This window comes from Polypterus senegalus, chromosome 3 (genome assembly GCF_016835505.1).
Source record: "Polypterus senegalus isolate Bchr_013 chromosome 3, ASM1683550v1, whole genome shotgun sequence".
In the NCBI taxonomy this organism is placed as follows: Eukaryota; Metazoa; Chordata; class Cladistia; order Polypteriformes; family Polypteridae; genus Polypterus; species Polypterus senegalus.
Window position 1 is genome coordinate 158,947,171 of NC_053156.1, and position 19,525 is coordinate 158,966,695.

The following is a 19,525-nucleotide window of genomic DNA, read 5'->3' on the forward strand; positions in this document are numbered from 1 at the left end:
AAAATCAAGAAAATAAAAACATCTGTTCAACAGATGAGCAGTCTCTCCATTATGTAAGAAGTGCTGCCTCAGTTGCTCTGTTAGTTTATATCACCTCCAGCTGATCCAAAGCAGCACCTTTCAAGGAAACACAGATTAATTTGGCTGAATCTGCATGATGCATAGCTGTTATCTGTGACATTTATGTCATTTTTCCACATTACAAAAATGTGCTTAAGAATATTGGTAGGTTAAGTTGGTCTCTTAATACACAGGTCACAGAAAACTTAGTTTTGTTTAGCTTTATAAAGATATGAATAGTTTAGATCCCTTTCCTTATAGAATGTATTGCCTATACTTCACAGAGCATATTGCAAACACAAAGTTCAGGTCTTATTAAGATTTCAAGTCGCAATACTACAAGAGGCAGGATTTTCAGTACTTTAGAGAATCCCTGACATTCTCAGTATTTAATTTAAGTCTAAAGACTAATTATTACCATGAAAACCGCCAAGTCTCTTTAAATTGCTTTCTAACAATTTTGGGAATCTTCCTGAATAAATATTACTGAGTCAATCCTATTCACTTTATGCTCAATGTACATTTTGTATTATTGCAATTGTATTAAGTTATACCTTGTTGCACTGTAATAGTACGTCAGAATAGTTGCATGTTCACTAATGACAGACCCAATGTCAGAACATCATTTTTAACAAATTACAAACACTGTTTAGTTGGCCAGGTCTTAGACAAATAAATTCATACCCTTCAATTACTCATGTTTTAATTATTTAAAAAAAAGTCATGTTTTGCATTTATGATGGGCTGAGTCTGAAGGTATATCAGAAGAACCAGCATAATATGCAAATAACACTCAGTGATTTGAGTGTCACAGTTCTAAATGTTTAAGGTTGTACATTCACATCCTCTACTGTTAATTAAACTGAATGTGTCCGAGACAGGGTTTGACAAAAAAGCATGGGACAGTATGTTAATAACTTAGGTGACTAAATCAAAAATAATGCAAAAGAAAACCTGCACATTTGATATATTAATTTTATAAATGTATTGCAGCTACTGTCTTGACTTTATAAATGAGTCTTTGACTTACTAGCAATAAATTATTGGCCTATTAGCAGACAGACTAAGGAAGAACTGTTTTTGTGTACTTTTTTGTGTTTGTTTGACTTTGTTGGTATTGTGTTATATTTACTGTTCTAAGGAGATAGATACATAAGTAAGAATTTAATTGCAATATAGTGTTGGTACCATGCACTATGTCCACATGACAACAAACTTGAACTAATAGATGAGTCACATGGCCATGATTCAACCTTTAGAAAAGTTAATTGGAAAAAAATGACAATTTTTTGTGTTTAGTCAGATAGTCAGAAAGGACTATCTTAGTGCCAATTTTACACTTATTTTTGCAATTGATGTATGGTTTATCGTAATGTTTTATGTCCAGTTAAATAATAAAAAGGAACAGTGCAGATGGCAGCAAGTCCACATTTATATTTTTTTAATCTTGATCTTATTTATTTTCTTATACAAAATTCTATTATTACAAAACTACCAAATCATAGAAAATATATTTCCACACGTTATAAAAATTAAGATACTCTCAACATTCAGTCTTTACTTCTGTTTTTATATATTAAGATTGCTTCTGTTGTACATTATTTTATTGTCCAAAGGCATGACATTATCTTTTGCTTTCCTTTTGTATTTTTCATTTGCATCTGTTATACTCTGTAATTCAAACTGTTTGCATTGGTAATGGTTGACACTATCTCACTCTATTTTTGCATTTTTCCTTATTAATTCATATATTTGATTTGCTCTTGTACAATTACTTAACTGGAAGTTTAACTTTATCACTCCAGTTCATAAGTATGCCATTAATATTCTGTAAGTTTCTCTGGTACCAATATACCGTATACTGTGGGGTACAGCCCGGACACAGACAGGTAGTCATGATGTTTTTAAACCACACACGTTTATTTACACTATAATATTTACAATAGAGTGCACAAAACCCAGTGCCGCAGCACCAATCACCCCTCAAGTCCAGGCCTTCACACTATGCCTTTAACTGTTTCTGGTCCGCCTCCACTCCTCTCCTGCGAGCTCTGTCCTCTTCCACCCGACTCCAGCCTTTGAATGGAGGGAGGTGGCCCCTTTTATGCAAGCCTGGATGGGCTCCAGGTGCTTCTCGACACTCCTGCACGGACACTGCCCTGTGTGGCAGAAGTGCCGGCTGTGCACCTGGAAGCACTCCGGGTGTCCCCAGTCTTCCTCCCCCCAGCACTTCCGGGTGTGACATTTTCTTACTCGGGCAACAATTTGGAAACCCAAATTACTAAAACCTGCGTGCCTTTAGAATGTGGGGGAGAAAAAACGAAGTTCCAGGAAGAAAACCCATGCATACACATGCAGAACATGCATGGCACATGGCATTCAAAACCAGGACACTTGATACAGAACAGCTACTCTTTCAGGTGCTAATAATATATAGTTGAAAATGTTTTTTTTTCTGTGCTTTTCATTGCTTAACTTAATGATTACGTTAACTGAATATGAATAGCAACATCATAAAAGGGTGGAATGTTCCCCAAAACATACTTCTTTCTTTTTATACATATTATTTAATATTGGAGTGCATGACACTGATAAAAGCATTACATCACCCATTCACCTCAAAACAACTTTATTTTTAATGACTTTTCCTCCAGTGCACTTTGTGTGCCCCACATCCACTTGGACACAGCTGATGTTTTGCAGCACAAAGTATTTTCAGCTGATGTTGTTTTGATGGAGACTAATGTGTGCCTTATAAAGAAATGCTTATACTCATGTATCAGTTGACTTATTGTTTTCTTAACACTTTTTTCAACTATAATGTATACCTAGCCATTTGACAGCTAAACAGATGTAACATAGTTTGGTCTAACATATGTTGGCTCAGTAATTTTAATTTGTCACTGTAAGGTAAAAGAACTATGAATGCATATAAATCATCACAGCACTGACAGCCAATAGAAAAGGATTAAATTCAGAAATATTATGTCATCTAAGGAAAGTCTGCATATAGAAAATAAATCATCCATTGTAATCATGCTGTTTGAGATAACCACATGTGTCAATGAAAAGCAGGCATGTTGTGAAGTATAACACATAACACATTTCGCATAACACTAGTTAGCGTATTATTAGCCAAAAACACAAATATTAAAAACATTTAAACAGCAAAAATGGACAACAGATAGCACACAAAACAAATACATGAAAAGGACAAAAGACAGACCTTCCCCGTTACCTATTTGTCTTTCCAGGTCTGCTGCTTCATCAGGTGTGGCTCGTGGAAGGACCCCAGGATCACTGAAGCTCGTCCTAAGGAGTGTCCCCATCACAAAGAAGAACAGAATACCTCCAACAACAGGAATAGCAGGTGTAATGTTCGCTGCCAAGTATGGACAACTGCAGAAGTAAAACAGAGGTAATTATGAAAAAAATTAAATAAGGCTGTAAAAGGAAACTGACTGCATACTTGGCTGTACTTTCTGCATCAGGAAATTAAAAATAAGCACTTATTGACAGCCACTAAGAATGATTTCTTCTGAGATTGGTGGGTTCCAATTCAGAAATATATATATATAGCAGTACTTTTCATACTTCTCTTACTCTGTTATAGAATAAAGCAGCAATTCAACCAGATTATTTTCTTTGTAGCAAATAATAGTGCCAGAACTTTTCACAGCTACAGTATATATAGTTATAGCCAGTGTGTGAAATACTCTGTGATAATCAGGGGGTCCTGTCAGTGCTCCAGAGTTGGCTTATCACTGAAATCTTACTCTGGTAATATGAAATATATAATAAAATAACTATGTGGAATATTATCAGTTAAAATATTTTGGCAGATGGCTGGGGCCCTTGCCTGGCCAGGACATCCCTTCAGTATATGTTCCGGGGGAGCAAGCATGGGCTACCCAATACCTCCCCTGAGACATTAGATGCCAACCCCCCTGGACTCCCGCAGGGCTTCATGGGAGTTGGAGTTTGGTGCAGCCCTGTTGGAATCCGCAGGTACCACCAGGGGGTGCTGCAGCAGGAGCTGCTGAGCCCTTATAGGCAGTGTTTTCACCAGACCCGGAAGTGCAGCCGGAAATTGGCAATCAAGCACCTGAAGCACTTCTGGGGTCTTTATAAAAGGAGCCATCAGCCACCACTCGGGAGCCAGAGTCGCAAGACAAAGCTTGCCAGAGAGGAGTGGTGGAGAAAGAAGAAGAGAAAGAGAATTAAGTTTGGTGCTTGTGTTGTGCCTGTGGGAATGGGGAAGGCGTTGCCCCCAGGCGAACAAACAGAAATAAAACATTTATTTGTTTTATCAGTGTGCCTCCCATGTCTATCTGTGTTGGGTCAGGCTCCAATATAGCGACTTTTGTTACAATATGCACACAATAAGTAGACATACTAGATCATATACTGATAAGGAGTCCACAAGCAAAAGCCATGCCACCTGTACTTCTGACTAATATCACATTGAACTGCCTCTTTCATGACACACACTTAAGAACAGTGTGTGTGTGCAGCACTAAAATGGCTATTTCACTGTGCAGATTAAGGCAACTGCGTGCCATGAACCAAAATATTACACTGCCATAGTACAGTAGTCCCAGTTACCTAAAAGTATGAAAGGCACACATTACACATACACATACTTTTAAGGGTAAAGCAGTGATTCTCTGCACCTTGAGAACTGTCAGTATCATAGTACCATAAATCTCCATTATGATCTGCTATCCACATTCATACTCCTCAACATCACTGAGACCAGATCAAGAAATAACACCTGTGTTAGGCTCCAACTGTCTGTAGGCTCTTACGATACTCTCTCGCACAACTAGTAACATATTTTTAAAAGTTATGTACAGGACCTACCACAATTTTGATTTTCAAGGTTTCAGGAGTCCAATTAGTTAACTACTATACTTGGCAACTATAGCATTTTTCTGCATATATTATTATAATGCGCCCACCCGTATGGGCCACCTCAAACTGGGACCCGAGTGCTGCCGTGCAGTGGGCGACGCCTCAGCACTACACTATTTCCAATCCCCAACAGACCTGATCTAGCGCCCTGAACCGCATCGTTGGACTTGGTACTCCAATACTGGTGGTGCGGTGAAGGAGATCGATCACATCCTCATGGGCAGACACTGGGGGCTCTTGCAGAAATGCAAGGTCTACAGAAGCTCCCAGTTTGTGAATTCTGACCACAGACTTGTTGTTGCTACTCTTAGGATCCAGCTTAGGTCCAGTAGATTACCACCTACTAGGAAAATGAGCTTGGACTTGGCCAAACTCCAACACCAGGCTGTTTCTAATGAGTTTGCATGCAGCTTGTGTGAGGAACTTTCAGATTCGGGTACAACTGCCGATCCTAATGTGATGTGGGAGACCTTCCGTGACAAGACCCTGAAGGTTGCTGAGGGTTGTGCTGGTGTTACCGGTGTTTCCAGAAGGAGGTGTTTCATCTCGCAGGGCACCCTGGATATCATTAAGAGGAGTTGAAGCGCACGGCTCAATGGCAATTCTGGTCTGTACTGGGAACTGAGAAGGACGCATCCTGGCACTGAGGGTTTTCATGGACCGCAAATGGGAATATCGGCAGAGTTTCTTTGCAGGCTTTGTCAATTTTCTCAAAGTGTTTGACTCTGTTGATCGAACTGCCTTGTGGGACATCCTGAGGATTCGCGGGATCCTCTCGAGGCTGCTGGATATCATGGCTAGCCTGTACACTGGTACTGTGAGTGCTGTGCAGAGTGGAGGCAGGACCTCTGTGTTTTTTCCAGTTGATTCTAGGGTTCATCGGGGTGTGTTCTTGCTCCTACTCTGTTCAATGCTTGTATGGACTGGGTGTTGGGCAAGGTCATGGGGTCCAGCGGCTGTGGGGCATCTGTTGGTGAAGAAAGATTCACGGATCTTGACTTTGCTGATGATACTGTGATCTTCAAGGAGTCAATGGAGGCTCTGATCGGAGCACTCGAGAGACTGAACGAGGAGTCTGAGTGTCTGGGCTTGTGAGGGTCCTGGATAAAAACCAAAATCCAGGCCTTTAATGATCTCTTGGGCACAGCTATCAGCAATGTGTCTGTCTGAGGAGAGAGTATCAACCTTGTCGAGAGGTTTACTTACCTTGTTTCTGGTGACTCTTCCTATGAAGTCAGTTGACTGATTGGGAGAGCATGGGGGGTCATGAGGTCAATGGAAAGGGGTGTGTGGCGCTCCCGACATTTATGAAAAAGGACGAAGGTCCAAGTCTTTAGAGTCCTGGTGCTTCCTGTCTTGCTATATGGTTGTGAGACATGGACGCTATCCAGTGACCTGAGATGAAGACTGGACTCCTTTGGTACTGTGTCTCTCTGGAAAATCCTTGGGTACATTACCTGCATTGTGAGGGAATGTCAGTTACGACACTACGGCCATGTGGCACGTTTCCCCATGGGTGATCCGGCTCATAAGAATCTCATTGTTGGGGATCTGAGTGGCTGGACCAAGCCAAGGGATCCCCCAAGTAACACCTGGCTGTGGCAGATAGAGGGTCATTTCCGGAGGGTGGGACTGAACCGCGTGTCTTTGCCTGGGAAGTTGCAAACCGGGATCCCGAGTTGTTTCGTTGTGTAGTGAACTTCAGTTGACTTGATTATTATAATATTCTCATATATTTTAAAGCTTTTAAATGTGTATATTAATAATTTGTTATTTTATATAGATAATTCTTTATTAGGGTACAATCTGAAAGTTCTTTATATTGAATCCTCCACTAGACTCTGTTCTGAAACAGATGAAATGCAAATGCAGCTAAGCAATCTGAAAGAATACATTATACTTCAAGACTCTGGAAGCAACATTTTGAAAGATGTAAATTCGGCTGGAGGTAATGAAAGTACGTTACAGCCTTTACCAGCATGATGGACAATGAATCGGTGACCAGACATTCAGAGAAACGAGCGGCTTTGCCAGTTTCATACAAACAAAAGTGAACAGTAGTTAGCAGTGACATTTTAAGTCTTTCAAGAGGTCTAAACTACAAGAAGGCAAGACAGATGATTGTCTTGTTTTCTAAAAATGCACTGGTAACCTGAAAAAATCTTCCCTCCCTAATCAATCCATGCTGAGAAGAAGCTCTGGAGCACTTTTACACTTTGTCAGAGACTTAGCAGGAATATGTGCTAATGGTGGCTTAGGGATAAATATATTTGATGCTGACAGTAGCTTAGTCTTCCAACATAGACTTTCACTCTGGTAATGTATTATTTGGATTTAAGTCATTATGAATAGAGATAGGTACAAAAATACTGAAATTTAACATTTAGATACCTTAGGGAAGGGAAAAACATATAAATATAAATATGAATATAAATAAATATATAAGGGGGCAGATAAAAGTAGGTTTACAGACATGCAGGTTATGATTATTACAATCACTTTATTAACTCAAAAGTATTTAAATTGCCAGCCTTCATTACTTACATATTCTTGTAGTCTATTTGCTAAGTAAGGACACAAAATAATAATAATATTAATAAGAACAAGAAGACAAATTTGAGACAAATAATACAAATAAATTATACAATAATTAATAAATAAGTAATAATACAAGAATAAACTCTTTTTTCCTCATACTCAGAACTGTAAACCTACTTTTGCCCACACGTTTATACACAGGCAAGGTGAAGCAGGGTGACTTAGCAGGCAGACTGTTGGAGGCATGCTATGTTGTATTCCCACAAGATGCTAGAGAGATGGCACCCTATTAAGTGGCTCTGACATCAGTATATATTCCTATACAACAAGGAACATGACAGAAGTAAACACAGTAAGCACAGTAAACACATAAATGGCTTTTAAGTGCAGGAGACTAAATATGGACCAGGTATTGCCAAGTGGACATGCCTGAGCTTCTCACTGGTGATTTGATAATTTCTTTCATTGCTTCCATTCTTTCAAACATATAGTACAGTTGTTTATAGGGATGCATGATAATATCGGCCACAGATAATTATCGGCCGATAATAGACAATTATGACGTCATACAGATAATTCCGATAATGAAAAATCCACCGATAAAATGGACCGATAATAAAACCCTCAAATTGTACACTTGCCCGACTGTTTTCTCCCCCTACTATGCTCTCGGCTCCTCGCCCCCGCCCATCCTGCAAGCTTCTGTCGCATGTAAGTGACGTCACAGATCTGTCTGCAAGACAACACACTGGAAAACATGGCGGTGAATTCCTCCGTGTGGGCTTTCTATTGCGTGTCAGAGAAAGATGATTCACTCGCTGTTTGTAATGCATGTTCTGCAAAAGTGCCACGAGGGGGTAAAAAAAGAACAAGCTACAACACAACAAATCTTATAAGTCACTTAAAAACCAGACACCGCGACAACGTGTGGAAGGAATATGAAGCTGCTACCAGTGCTAAGGTTAGCGCTCTTCTCGACAACAAATAAAAAGCCTCTGGACTGGTAACTATTGGCGAGGTATTTGATAAATGTAAAAACTTTACTAAAAAGTTCAACAAGAATGACCCACGAACTAAGGGGATTAACGACAGAATCATGGAACTAATAGCCTTTGCTGACCAGCCGTTTTCTTTCGTAGAGGATCTAAGCTTTCAGCAGCTAATGCACTATTTGGAGCCACGTTATGAAATACCCAGCCGCCGCTACTTTACAGACACTTGTCTACCAGATCTGTACCGGGTTCTTGCAACACACATTCACAGTTTGCTTGACAAAAATGCAAAACACATCAGTCTTACCACGGACATATGGACTTCTGATGTTAGTCAGGTGAGCATGCTAAGCATGACTGCTCAATGGCTTGATGAAGAATACAACATGCACAGGGCCACGCTCCACGCACAGGAACTCCCTGGATCCCACACTGCCCAAGCGATCAACAACACATTTGAAAAAATATTTCAGCACTGGAATATAGGGAAGGAGACTGTGCATGTTGTGCTGCGGGACAATGCACGGGACATAATCAAGGCAATGGAGTTGTGCGGGGTTGCCAGCCTGGGCTGCATGGCCTATACTTTACAGCTCGCAGTAAACGAAGCTGTCCTAAGTCAAAGGACTGTATCTGACTGTATTGCTATAGGGCGTAAAATTGTTGGCCATTTCAAGCACTCACAAGTAGCCACTTCAACTCTGGCACAGTTAAACATGAGACTTGGAATAACACCTGCACGTCTTCAACAAGATGTGCCCACTCGATGGAATAGCACATTTTATATGCTCAGGAGCCTATTGCAGCAAAAGCAGGCGCTTGCAGCGTATGGAGTTGACAATAAATTACCCGCAACACTGAGCCCATTGCAATGGACCCTTATTGAGAACATGCTTACCATTCTAGATCCGTGTGAGCAGCTGACGAGACATAAGCAGAGCCACTGCTACAGCTGCTGATGTTATTCCTGCAGTTCAAGCTTTGAAACGCTTCTTAACAAAGAATGTTCCCACAGACCATGGTGTGAAAACATCCAAGAGCACGCTGTTAGAGGCTGTTAACAAACGGTTTGATCACATTGAAGCGGAGCCACTGTACGTACTGGCAACCATTTTGGACCCCAGATACAAGGACCGGTACTTCACTACAAGCAAACAAGAGGCGAGAGAAATGCTACAGGAACGGTTGGAGTCCAGCCTGGACCCCTGTGATTCACTATGTAAGTTTTTTTTCCATATATTATTTTTTAAATAAATAAGTGTGTATTAAACATTTTTTGAGGACTAGCACTCAATTGCAGGTTGTGTTATAAATTGACATGAGCAGTTAAAATAATAAACCTTGTTTTTCATGTGGGCGGCACGGTGGCGCAGTGGTAGCGCTGTTGCCTCGCAGTTAGGAGACCCGGGTTCGCTTCCCGGGTCCTCCCTGTGTGGAGTTTGCATGTTCTCCCGTGTCTCGCGTGGGTTTCCTCCGGGCGCTCCGGTTTCCTCCCACAATCCAAAGACATGCAGGTTAGGTGGATTGGAGATTCTAAATTGGCCCTAATGTGTGCTTGGTGTGTGGGTGTGTTTGTGTGTGTCCTGTGGTGGGTTGGCACCCTGCCCAGGATTGGTTCCTGCCTTGTGCCCTGTGTTGGCTGGGATTGGCTCCAGCAGACCCCCGTGACCCTGTATTCGGATTCAGCGGGTTAGAAAATGGATGGATGGATGTTTTTCATGTCCCAGCAGACAGTCCAGATGAACCACAGGCACAGACCACCAAAGCAGATGGGAAGAGTTCAACTTCTCTCCTTGACATGTATGCTGAAATCCTTAAAGAAAATGATGATGGCACTCAACATGCAGGGCTGAGCGATACTGTTGTTGTGGAGGTACATTGCTTTCTTTTTTTTTTAAATAAAAATTTACTGAAAAATGGATTGACTGAGCTTAAAAATATTTCTATTTTAGATGCAAACATATCTCTCTGAGTCTACACGTCCAATGAGCCCAGAGAACCCACCTGAAAACCACGAGAAGACCATGACACCACTTGAGTACTGGAACAGCAACAACTACCGTTTCCCACACCTGGCACAGCTTGCACGCAAATACTTGTCCGCCCCCTGCACTAGCATTGATAGCGAGCGTTTGTTTTCTGCTGCTGCAAATGTACTGAATGAGAAAAGAAACAGACTAAGCTATGACAAAGCAGAAATGCTGCTTTTTGTCAAGAAAAATCTCCCACTGATCAGACCCCAGTTAACAAAGAAAAAATAAATGAAATATAGCTGTTGTTCTATGCCTTTTTGGCATTCTGATTTGTAAGGTCATGCTGTTGTTGTTATGTTTGTGAAAAGTCCAGTTTGTTAAGGCCCAAGTTTATAAAACTTAGCTAGCAGACATTTATTTTGCACTTAAGTTGAAGATTAATGCACTTTATTACAAGACTAAGCAAAATTCACTTTATTTGAAGAGTAAACAAGCATTTTATTTTAAGAGTAAGCTAGCATTTTTTGCACTTTTATTTAGGCTAATAATTTTTGTATTGAGAAAATGCACTTGATGCATTATTTAAGATCAAGTCTTATTTGTTCTGGCAATTGTAAAGGCCTTTCATTGTTGACAGATTATCAAAGCATGTTATTTATGCTGAAAAAAGTTAATAAAATAACTTTTTGTACAATGTGTTCAGTTTCTTTTCAGATGAATATAGTGCTATAGGTTTATTGGGTTAAATCAGAGCTATACTTACTTTGTACTTATACATTTTTACTCAGGTATTTTAAAAATGTAATTATCAGTTGGTTATCGGATATCGGATATAAGAAGCAGGAATTATCGGTTATCGGTATCGGCTGTGAAAATTCATTATCGTGCATCCCTAGTTGTTTACATTTGTAGTATAACATTTGTAGTATAACAGAAAGCAAAACATCCATCCATCCATTATCCAACCCGCTACATCCTAACTACAGGGTCACGGGGGTCTGCTGGAGCCAATTCCAGCCAGCACAGGGCGCAAGGCAGGAAACAAACCCCAGGCAGGGCACCAGCCCACCGCAGGGCGGAAAGCAAAACATTTCTCCACAATAAAGATAAAACAATATCAGTCTAAAAGTAAGTGGAAACATTGAAAAACGCTTTAAATTAAATGTGTAGATGGTTTATGTACAACTATTTTCCAAAACCTTTTTTGGAAATGTTAATATTTACTGTGACTTCCAGTAAAAAAAGAAGTAAACTGTATTCAATATAACTTAAGTTCTGCATTTTGGGATTGCAATAAGGATGATAATTTTAACTAAAAAAATGATTAATTATATCACAAGCTATGTGCGTAACAGAAACACATGCATATAACTTACATGCAGACATCATACTGAAAAAGACAAATTTTGTTCAAGGATGACTAAAACATGCAAACTACAGAAATTTGAATTTCATCTATATTTCACATACACTACTGAGAAATAAATGTAAATGTTTTGAATTGTAAAGCAGTTTATGTTGCTGCCTCTTCAAATTTTCATTTTTCAATATTTTATTAAACATTTTCGTCTAGTGTGGCCTGTTTTTCAGTTTCATTATTTGTGGTTTTATACAATGATTTTCTATTTTATTAGCATCCTAAAAACTACTAGTAATGGTAGTATTGTTATGGGTAATGTCAAACCTATGTGCAACACAGTACCCACTTTCTTGCGCCATAATAAAAAAGAATGTATTAAAATACATAACTGCACTTATTTAATATAAAACACAAATCAAATTACCAGATGCGCTCCTTACTCAAGAGGTAATTTGCTGAATATGTAAATATCTAAATTATATACACTGTATCCATTTACTCCCAAAAAAGTTTAGTCCATTACTTTGTCATTAGGAAGTACAGACCATCAAGCAGTTATGGGCACTACTGGAGAGGGGACCAGTGCACTTCCAGTCAAACCATGCTGCACATTTGGGATGTGGGAGGAAAAATGGAAAAAAAAAACTATGCTGATATGGGAAGAACATAATTTAATAAATTGTGATAAAAAACTTAGGAGGAAATGGAGTTACTAAGAGAATATCCATGATCACAAGATATCATTTTCCAAGAAATAACACTTTATATCAATCTGAGATGGGGTTAACATCATTTAACAAAGAGATCAATATTACATAATTCTGTGATGGTTGTTAAATATACTGTATGTCAAACAAAGGCATACTTAGTTTCAGTATTGGCTTTAATATAATACCATTACTGAATATTGTAACGATTGTTTCTACTCAGTATCCCATAAAAATTAACAAACATAAATAACTACATGTGTATTCACCCTACTTGACCATGGTAATTCACCTAGCAAAGAATCTTGGCAAAGGTAAAAAAAAAAAATAGTAGAGTCATCCCTAATAATTTAAAAAATTTCTAAACTTAGGAAGAAAATGTGCCTTTTCTTGGAAGAGAGAATATGATAAAAGATGCATTTTTTACAAAGACAAAACTGGATTGTTTGAAATTAGTGCAGAGCCACATCTTTATCTTATCTTGAGGTGAAAAGTTCTATAGCAAGGCTGCTCAATCTCAGTCCTAAAGGGCAATACACATTGGCAAAATAGTGCCAAATAGCTTTGTTTCAGCTCAATTTCATAATTAGAAATTAAATGTAAGAATGAAGCATGACATTGGTTGCAAGAAAAATCTGCAGTAATTAGGATTCCCAATCACTGAACTTGAGAACCACTACTGAAACTTTTAATTTTCAAAAGTAAAGGAGTTTTTAGTAATAATGTGCAACACTAATGTCACTTTTAAAATGAAACATTTAGCACATGCATTTAAACACTTGTATGACTTGTGTAACTTTGCAAAAATTAAAGATTTCTGCCATAAGTTACTTTACACAAGCAGAGTAGCATAGCAAGCACATTATAATCTTTCTCAGGCATGTTCACATTTCATAACTGGTACTCTGTCATTCAAATCTCAGTCCTCCTTTTTCACAGAAGAAAATTCCATTTCAATCATAATTCACTTCTCCATTAATTTCATAAAAAATGCCTATAATACATTAGTGAAGTATTAAGTTTTGGTAGTATTAATTTACTTCAAAGGTTCTGTGATTTTTCCTGTATTAAAATAATTTTGCCACATTAAGTATCATAAATGTGAATTTCACCTTGATCTTTTTGAGTAAGAAAATGTATTTTATTTTACCATAAGGTCTGCGTATATTTCTCCATCCTTAACTATTGTTCCCACAATTCAAATACATGCTGCTATGGTAAAACAACAGAATTTATCAACTTGATTGAGAGCCCCAGTGAAATACCTGAAACTGTTAGAGGAATCACAAACAGTCTGATGGGTAATGGATAACATGCATAAATAGTAATTCAGGTGTATACCTAACTTGATTAACTCTCCAGTTTCCAAAATGCTTATCCTAGTCAGGTTGGACGGGAGTGTGAGCCTAATTCAGTAATAATGAATGAAATGCAAGTAGCAAGTTTTAATGATACTTTTTATGCCTTAACAATTACCACATACTGTTACATGCAGATGGCATAACACAACAACACATTTCACATTTACTGTAAATTAATGTGAACTGGTCTTTTGTAAATTAAAGATACCTCCGATACCTGATGTCAAAATGATAAGCTAACAAATCTGAGTGGTGGCTCTGAGTCTAAGGATCTGCACTGGCAATCGAAAGGTTGCCGGTTCGAATCCAGTAAATGTCAAAAGGGACTCTGCTCTGTTGGGCACCTGCAATTGCTGAGCGCTTTGAGTAGTGAGAAAAGCACACGTGGACAAAATTCTTGGTACCCTTCAGTCAATGAAAGAAAAACTTACAATGGTCACAGAAATAACTTTAATCTGACAAAAGTAATAATAAATAAAAATTCTATGAAATTTAACCAATGAAAGTCAGACATTGATTTTCAACCATGCTTCAACAGAATTATTTAAAAAATAAACTCATGAAACAGGCCTGGACAAAAATGATGGTACCCCTAACTTAATATTTTGTTGCGCAACCTTTTGAGGCAATCACTGCAATCAAACGATTCCTGTAACTGTCAATGAGACTTCTGCACTTCTCAGCAGGTATTTTGGCCCACTCCTCATGAGCAAACTGCTCCAGTTGTCTCAGGTTTGAAGGGTGCCTTTTCCAGACGGCATGTTTCAGCTCTTTCCAAAGATGCTCAATAGGATTGAGGTCAGGGCTCATAGAAGGCCACTTTAGAATAGTCCAATGTTTTCCTCTTAGCCATTCTTGGGTGTTTTTAGCTGTGTGTTTTGGGTCATTGTCCTGTTGCAAGACCCATGACCTGCGACTGAGACCAAGCTTTCTGACACTGGCCAGCACATTTCTCTCTAGAATCCCTTGATAGTCTTGAGATTTCATTGTACCCTGCACAGATTCAAGACACCCTGTGCCAGATGCAGCAAAGCAGCCCCAGAACATAACAGAGCCTCCTCCATGTTTCACAGAAGGGACAGTGTTCTTTTCTTGATATGCTTCATTTTTCCGTCTGTGAACATAGAGCTGATGTGCCTTGGCAAAAAGTTCAATTTTTGTCTCATCTGTCCATAGGACATTCTCCCAGAATCTTTGTGGCTTGTCCACATGTAGTTTGGCAAATTCCAGTCTGGCTTTTTTATGATTTGTTTTCAACAATGGTGTCCTCCTTGGTCGTCTCCCATGAAGTCCACTTTGGCTCAAACAACGACGGATGGTGCGATCTGACACTGATGTTCCTTGAGCTTGAAGTTCACCTTGGATCTCTTTAGAAGTTTTTCTGGGCTCTTTTGTTACCATTCGTATTATCCGTCTCTTTGATTTGTCATCAATTTTCCTCCTGCGGCCACGTCCAGGGAGGTTGGCTACAGTCCCATGGATCTTAAATTTCTGAATAATATGTGCAACTGTAGTCACAGGAACATCAAGCTGCTTCGAGATGGTCTTATAGCCTTTACCTTTGACATGCTTGTCTATAATTTTCTTTCTAATCTCCTGAGACAACTCTTTCCTTCGCTTCCTCTGGTCCATGTTGAGTGTGGTACACACCATGTCACCAAACAACACAGTGACTACCTGGAGCCCTATATATAGGTCCACTGACTGATTACAAGATTGTAGACACCTGTGATGCTAATTAGTGGACACACCTTGGATTAACATGTCCCTTTGGTCACATTATTTTCAGTCTTTTCTAGGGGTACCATCATTTTTGTCCAGGCCTGTTTCATGAGTTTTTTTTTTTATTAATTCTGTTGAAGCATGGTTGAAAATCAATGTCTGACTTTTATTAGTTAAATTTCATAGAATTTTTATTTATTATTACTTTTGTCAGATTAAAGTTATTTCTGTGACCATTTTGAGTTTTTCTTTCATTGACTGAAGGGTACCAACAATTTTGTCCACGTGTGTAAATGCAAGGATTTATTATTATTTCTTATATTTCTAAGGTGTTTTTTCCTCATAGCTTAATTTGGAGTCCAGTTCTTCAGCATAAAATATTTTGAACTGACAGTTCATCATTAGCCTATTCAGTTGCTTTTTTCTCTTGCTTCCTTCTCTTGTAGAAAATCCCTAATGTTTTCTTTGTTAACTCAGTTCATATCCAGTCTGATGCTCTTTTTGTGGAAAACTATCTGGCTGATGAGTGTCAGAATTTATAAGAATATGAAGGACACTTTAACAGTCACTGTGTTCACACAAAAAACAGCATCTCACTGCTGATCAGGCTTCTCTTAAAAGCAAATGACACTCAGAGCACACATTTTAACTGTTGACTGATGCTTTATACTACTGTGACACACTCTGTATAAAAAGCATCCAGGCATACAATTCAGTCTCTAGACACTAAAATATGAAATGCCGAACTTCTATTAAATCAGAATAATAGACACAAGTACAGTTGTGCTTGAAAGTTTGTGAACCCTTTAGAATTTTCTATATTTCTGCATAAATATGACCAAAAACATCATCAGATTTTCCCTCAAGTCCTAAAAGTAGATAAAGAAAAACCAGTTAAACAAATGAGACAAAAATATTATACTAAGGAAATATTTTGTCTTATTTGTTTATCTGGCTTCTCTTTATCTACTTTTAGGACTTGAGTAAAAATCTGATGATGTTTTAGGTCATATTTATGCAGAAATATAGAAAATTCTAAAGGGTTCACAAACTTTCGAGCACAACTGTATGTCTATATGCTAAACATATCTTTATAAGAATAAAATTAAAATTCAACAAAAACTTGCCCCTTTACTATGTCTCATATATCAGCACATTTGAATTTCTATTAGTTTTCCATTTCTAACTCAAAAAATAAAATTTTATATTTGTATTCAATGTCAACGACATGATGTTAGTTCAGTACACTTCCATGTTTGAGATTGGTGAATTATATTTTTTGATTTGCTTTCCACAAGTCATATGCTCCATTGAAAACATAAAGTAGGACTAGATTTATAAACATCCAGCCTTCCTTTTTCTTAGGCATCTAATATTGTATTTTCAATACAACATTTTAGCTTTTAGGACATACATTCATTACAATAACCAAAATCTTTTTATTATGCAGGATCCATGACTTTCACCATTATAAAACTTCACTGACATTTCCCAGTCTTTCATGAATTACAGAACAAATATTAGTTTATTCTCTGCTTGATCTCTGGGCAAGTTATTTCATTCCTTCCTCTGTCAGAAATGTTTAGCATCGAAAGAAATGAGGATTTTCTTTCAGCCTTTGCGAGCAATAGCAAGGGCCCTAGGCCTAGAAAAAAAAATCAACGTTTTAGGCACATTGATTGTCAGCTTTTTGACATGTTTTGAATTAATGTCAAATATAAATATTCAGTCAGGCTTATTGCATGAAGCAGCCCTACACATACTGCAAAGTGCCATCTGATGTATCACAAATTGCAGTGAATTCAATGCCTACCATTTAGTTAGCAAGACCTTACACATGAAGGGACAACATTGTTGAAAAAGCAAGCATTTATAATTATGCAAAAATTTGTTGGTGTGCTGTTTTAAAAATCTAGGCAGCTAAAATCTTAATTATGACCATACAAGTAAGTGCACATGCGGTGGGCTGGCGCCCTGCCTGGGGTTTGTTTCCTGATTGCGCCCTATGTTGGCTGGGACTGGCTCCAGCAGACTCCCGTGACCTTGTAGTTAGGATATAGCGGGTTGGATAATGGATGGAAGTAAGTGCACAGTGCCATACTGTAATTCCTAAATTATTGATTTCTGTTATTTATTTTCTTCCTTTATTTTCATGTAGTTTTTGCAGACAATGCCTTCAAAGTTTATACTTAAAGTAATACTCCACCCACAAATAGTTATTTTTTAACTATTACTTTTGCCGTTTTTTTGTAGTTATGATTGAGGAAAATTGTTAATCTCATGTTTTTATGGAGAATGAACATAACAAACAAAATCACTGATACAAAAAGTGTCACTGGACACCAAATCTGAACAACAGCAAACAATATCAGAATACCTATGAAAGAAAATTTAAAATGATTCTTGTCACATAATCCATCTGTCAGGTGCCCAGTTGTATACTGTAAAAATATGTATTTTGGTTGAAATATAATTAAATAAACTAATTCTGTATACAGCAGGAGTGTTCGACCAAAAGGCACAGTCAACATTCTTTTCAGCTATTGGCCAAACTACCTCATAGGCAGTACCCATTGGGGCACTCCAAGCCTCTCTTGTATCCTTGCCATCTCCCCTCAGCATTTGTAGGGACCCCATGAGCCCTGCTCCTGTCTCCAGCCATCATCCCTCTACTTCCATGAGAGTCCACTTGGAGCAGTTAGTATCTCCTGCTTCTAGGGTTCTCAGCAGGAGCGACCCTGTTCCTCAAGCACCGATCACTCAATCATCTATTTGTTAAAGAAAGCAAAGTAATAAACTGAAAAAAAAGTAATCTCAGAAAATACATTCTGTGCAACTAGGCAAATTGCAAGAAAAGCTATTTTAAAGAATTCAGACCTTTATTTTGTTCTTTAAATTAAAAAGCACACTGTCTGAGTTTGGACACTGCAATGCAGCAGACTACACTTTTAATTGGAAAAAGAAAAGATAAAGACAAATTTAAAATTGCTGCTTAGTAAACAATAGGGTATTTTTGTACTGTGTTTATTATTTTCTGTTGTGTGTCATACAGCATCATTTTTGGTAAGAAACAAGTACTACATTATTAAAATGGTAATCCATATTACAAATTGTACATCAAAAATTCCGAATGTTTAGTTGATACACTGATGAAAAAACAACACACCTGTATGAATATGGTAAATGTATATTTTAAAAGCAAAAAGCTGTAGTGCAATTAAAGATATATATTTACATTTAAGCAGCATTTAATTGCCGATAACAATTAACTGATTGCATGAGAACTGATATATATTTATACACATATATATAAATTTTGTTGATGAAAACAACTGTTTTTAAATAAGCCTTGTTTCGGATGGATAAATTACAGAAAAAAACCTAAACAATATGACAGCATGCAATTATGAGACGCATTTTATTTTCCTTTATGCCATTTGTGTTATGGATAAATATTTTTGCACATATTTTATTAATTAAAGCATGTACTTTAAGAAAATATTATTTTAGTATTTTATGGTCACTGAAAAATAAGCCAACAGAATTTCATTTTGTTAATCAAAAATGGACTGTTAAAGCCTATGGTCTATAGTTTAATTATGAAAATACACTTTAATATAGGAGATAAAATTTCTATGTGTCTGCTTATGCAGGAGATTAGTGTAAAGGTTTTTTAAAGGGATAAAGAAAAAAAAATCTGAATCGACTGATTAAGTAACATGAAATCATGATCTATATTGGCCTTAAAAAACCTGATTGGAGCATTCCTAATTAAAAGTGTACATTGTAAACACCAGGAGACCTCGTAAAAAGCACCTTGAAAGACTGAAATGATTAACTCCTTTGACATCTTTCAAAAACTGCAACAATGCAATTGCAGGTTGGTGTGCTTACAGTT

The 19,525-nt window shown here is 37.8% G+C and overlaps 1 protein-coding gene across 5 annotated transcripts in view; it reads right to left on the bottom strand.

Annotated features, from left to right (window-relative positions):
• The window catches only part of zdhhc14 (zinc finger DHHC-type palmitoyltransferase 14), a 305,204-nt gene that overhangs the window by 161,387 nt on the left and 124,292 nt on the right, over positions 1–19,525 (bottom strand). For 3 of the 5 annotated variants that reach the window (XM_039748139.1, XM_039748137.1, XM_039748135.1), the window contains exon 2: positions 3,287–3,459. In XM_039748139.1, the coding sequence (XP_039604073.1) occupies positions 3,287–3,459 (173 nt within the window). The remainder of the gene's footprint in view (positions 1–3,286; positions 3,460–19,525) is intronic. The other 2 variants (XM_039748138.1, XM_039748136.1) reach the window with 1 other exon arrangement.